The sequence below is a fragment of the Pteropus vampyrus genome, unplaced genomic scaffold, assembly GCF_000151845.1.
Source record: "Pteropus vampyrus isolate Shadow unplaced genomic scaffold, Pvam_2.0 Scaffold12510, whole genome shotgun sequence".
Taxonomy (NCBI): domain Eukaryota; kingdom Metazoa; phylum Chordata; class Mammalia; order Chiroptera; family Pteropodidae; genus Pteropus; species Pteropus vampyrus.
Genome location: NW_011901291.1, coordinates 1 through 4188, shown reverse-complemented (window position 1 = coordinate 4188; position 4188 = coordinate 1). Strand labels below are relative to the sequence as shown.

At 57.3% G+C, this 4188-nt stretch overlaps 1 protein-coding gene across 1 annotated transcript; it reads left to right on the top strand.

The window, feature by feature from the left end:
• The first annotated feature begins 316 nt into the window (after nucleotides 1-316).
• LOC105310822 (protocadherin-8-like) lies at nucleotides 317-1867 on the top strand. Its single transcript, XM_011386926.2, is given in 4 exon segments — nucleotides 317-1220; nucleotides 1223-1369; nucleotides 1372-1455; nucleotides 1713-1867. Coding segments are annotated over 4 exon segments (1290 nt in total).
• Nucleotides 1868-4188: the final 2321 nt, after the last annotated feature.

Below are 4188 nucleotides of genomic sequence, written 5' to 3'. Positions count from 1 at the left end.
TAATAGGGCAAGGGTCTTATAACTGTGCACTAGGGAGGGCTCCCCAGGACCTAAGTCTGGGCGCAGAGCCTGCGATGGGCTTTTCTCTTTGTGGAACAAAGATGTCTCACTAGGAGCTCGGATTTCCCACTGACCTTTTACTTAGGCCTGGATTGGAGTCTTTGCTGCTTCTGTGGCTGCTGCTCCTGGCAGGGTCTTGCACCGAAACTGTCGTTGTCCTCACCTATGGAGAAGAAGTCTCCGGCACCGACATCGGTGTTCTATCTGACCACCTCCTGTTGACTCTCAGCAAGAAGCGCCAAGCCAATCCCACCCGATGGAGTTCAACAGCTCGCTGCTCCGGGTGCGCGAGGGCGACGGACAGCTGACCGTCGAGGATGCGGGCCTGGACCGCGAGCGGCTGTGCGGCCAGGCCCCGCAGTGCGTGCTGGCCTTCGACGTGGCCAGCTTCTCGCAGGAGCAGTTCAGGCTGGTGCACGTGGAGGTAGAGGTGAGGGACGTCAACGACCACGCGCCCCGCTTCCCCCGGGCCCAGATCCCCGTGGAGGTGTCGGAGGGCGCGGCGGTGGGCACGCGCATCCCCCTGGAGGTGCCGGTGGACGAGGACGTGGGCGCCAACGGGCTGCAGAGCGTGCGCCTGGCCGAGCCGCACAGCCCCTTCCGAGTGGAGCTGCAGACGCGCGCGGACGGCGCCCAGTGCGCCGACCTGGTGTTGCTGCAGGAGCTGGACCGCGAGAGCCAGGCCGCCTACAGCCTGGAGCTGGTGGCCCAGGACGGCGGCCGCCCGCCGCGCTCCGCCACGGCCGCCCTCAGCGTACGCGTGCTAGATGCCAACGACCACAGCCCGGCCTTCCCGCAGGGCGCCGTGGCCGAGGTGGAGCTGGCGGAGGACGCGCCCGTGGGCTCGCTGCTGCTCGACCTGGACGCGGCGGACCCCGATGAGGGCCCCAACGGCGACGTGGTGTTCGCCTTCGGCGCCCGCACCCCGCCCGGGGCGCGCCGCCTCTTCCGACTCGACCCGCGCTCAGGCCGCCTCACCCTGGCGGGACCCGTGGACTACGAGCGCCAGGACACCTACGAACTGGACGTGCGGGCGCAGGACCGTGGCCCCGGGCCCCGCTCCGCCACCTGCAAGGTCATCGTGCGCATCCGAGACGTCAATGACAATGCGCCGGACATCGCCATCACCCCGTTGGCTGCCCTGGGTGCACTTGCTGGGGGTGGGGGGTTGGGGGCGATGCGACCTCGTCGAACGGGTCCCGGACGCCAGCGGCCGGCGCCATCTCTTCGGCGCCAGAGCGGGTGGCGCACGGGAGCTTGGTGGCGCTGGTCTGCACCTCGGACAGGGACTGGGGCGCCGGGTGTAGCGCTTGTGCGCCCTCTACCGGCACAAGCACTTCCGGCTGCAGCCGGCCTGAGCGGGCAGCTACCTGGTGGGGCGCCGTATCCGCCTGCGTGTGGGTGGACCCCACCGCTGGGGAGCTGTGTGCGCGACAGGGCCCTGACCGTGAGGAGCTGGCCGGGCTGCAGCTGCACGCGGAGGCTCAGAGCGACCACTCACCTTGGCTGGTGTCCTTGCCACTCTTCAGCGGCGCAGCCCTGGTGTCTCCTGTCCCCTGGGGCGCGTCCCTGGGCCACCGGGTGACCAGACTGCAGGCAGGGGACTTGGAACAGGTCCCTAGAGCTGAGCTGACTTACACCCTCCTCCGCAGCGACGGCGGCCGCGGCGCTAGCGCTGCACCCAGCAACTCTGAGCTGTCCCGGCGCCGCCGCCTGTGCCCGCATCCCGCTGGCCCGCTGGCGGCGGTCGTCGCGGTTCTGGACGTTGGGCGGCGGGCCCTGCGGTGCTCGGCGACACCGCTCCTAGTGCACGCGGATTCGGCGCCACCTGGCGGAGAAGTGGCGCCGGTGCCACCGCCGCCGCTGCCGCCAGATCCGGGACGGAGGGACCCGCTGGGCGGCGCACAGCGCAGGGACCCGAGGGGCAGCCTCACCTTTCCGTGGTGGCTGTTTAGGCCAGCAGCTGTCGCCTGCCTTCTGCCGGTGGCCGTCGTCACCGTCACCGTGACTTGTTTCTGCCAAGGAGAGTCTAAGACGCGAAGGAGGAAGCTTTATGAGCACAGCCCGAGGGGGTGTCACGCGAAGAGTGGCCGGATTGGCCCAAGTCACAGCTGGGGCTGACTCTGGGGACTTCTACCTGAGGGTCTTCGAGAAGACACCGCCCCTTTCCATTTCTGCAGCAGCCGGGAGGGCGTCTGGCCGCGATCCCCGGTCCAGGGGCGGCAGGGTGGCCTGTGTCCCATGCGCCAGGGTAGGGCACCCACTGCTCTCTAGTGTCCTCGTTAATATTTAGTAGATTTTCGTGCTGGGAGCGTTATGAAAATTCAAGGCCTGATCAGATTGGGACTCCCAACGTCTAATTTGGGGTGACTCTATTTTTTGAGAGAAAAGCATTCTCACAGATGAGGGCAGGAAGCCTGGTGGCCACGTGACCGTTAGGCCCGCGTCTGTTTCTGCTGTTTATGCCCCGGTAGCTTCCTTATGGGTCCATTTTGAATACCTTTGTCCCTCAGGATTTAAGCGCTGTCCTCCCCAAGCACTCCAGATGAGCGATGTGGTGCCTGCGCCGTCGGCTTTGATGTCTAAGGGTGAAATATTAACTGTTACTTTCTCCCCTCTTTTTAAATAGGGTTCGGTCTCAGTTCCTTTTCATTCCCTGCCTCCGGTGTGGAGAGGACAAATCTGTTGCAAGATTTCAGGTAATTTCAGAGTATTTATCATTATCTCTCAGCAATGTGTTTCAGGTTTTGTACATTTATTTTTATTTTTATTTTATTTTTTATGGATAACAGAGTAATTCTTTCCTTTTCCCTTCCGGTACACGTTCAAGTCCAGATGAATTTAGTGTGAAAGACGGTGGAAAAGGAGGCAGCGACTTGAGTGACAGCAGTTCTGATACCAGTAGAGAGGGCTTCAAGAAAACATCCTCTCAAATAATTGCAAAGCAAGAGGGTAAGTTCAAACCCATGACTTGGACGCTCTTCCTCTCGAAGTCGTCATAATACTACATGCCTGAATGAGTAAGAAATGGTCCCAACTGTGTGTCCACAGAGGGGAATATGCCAAGTGCTGCTAAAACAGAGCTGACTTTTTTTTTCACTGCTTATTATTTAGCGGTCTCTGTGTGTTCTAGATACTTTATACTCACTGATTTACTTATTCCCCATAGTAAATCCAATGAAGAGGGAAACTGAGGCACAGAGCGTTTGAGTCACTTGCTCAAGCATTGGAGTTAAGATCTAAGCCTAGAAACTCCAGCTCTAGATTCCCTGCACTTAACCACCCTAGTAAGCTGCCTCTCTATTAGTTCAAAAAGATTAAAACACCGAAAAATCGGTGTCGAGGTTATTAATACTAAAATAGTTTTGTGCCACAAGCAGTGACAACTTCTCAACCATGGGGATTCCAGATGGGAAGGGCATATGGATAGGTGAGTTTTGTTTCAGTCACGATGCTATTTGCTGGGAATGTGTGACTGTGTGGTTTTGTTTGCTTTGCCTTGTTTGGAGAATCTTGCACTAACACAACCGCATGCTATTCAGTCCGCCTCCCGTAGGGTTCAGGAGGTTTGTTTTAGGCCAAATTCTCTGTGATGGTGTTTGGTCCTGGGGTGATAGCTCCTTTGGGGAAAGACATAGTTAATTATTAGGTATTTTGTTAGTCTCCAGGAAAATAGGCTCTGGATCATTAGCCCCTCAAAGAATATACGTTATTGTCAAACATGAGTCCTCGTGATTCACGTGCCTCATTGCCATGATGGATATTTTTGCCCACTCTATGTTTAACTCCTTCAACTTTTGTTGTTGTTTTATTAAATGAGATAACTTTTAGAAGTGTCCGCATCCTGGTCACCTCTCTGGTGACCTCCAAATTCTTGTATCCAGCTATCTGCCCAGCATCTCCACTGGGTGTTTAATGGATATGCCATGTATTCAAAGCTGAACTCTTGGCCTTTCTTCTCCAAACCTGTTCTTCCTCTAATATCTGTAGCTCAGTAAATGATACCTCTGTTTACTTAGTCACTAGCTCTGGCCCAAGTCCTCCAGTCATTCTGGATTTGTATCTTTCAAATCTATCGGCAAATCCGAATTGATTTACTTTGAAAATATATTCCCAATCAGTGCCCTT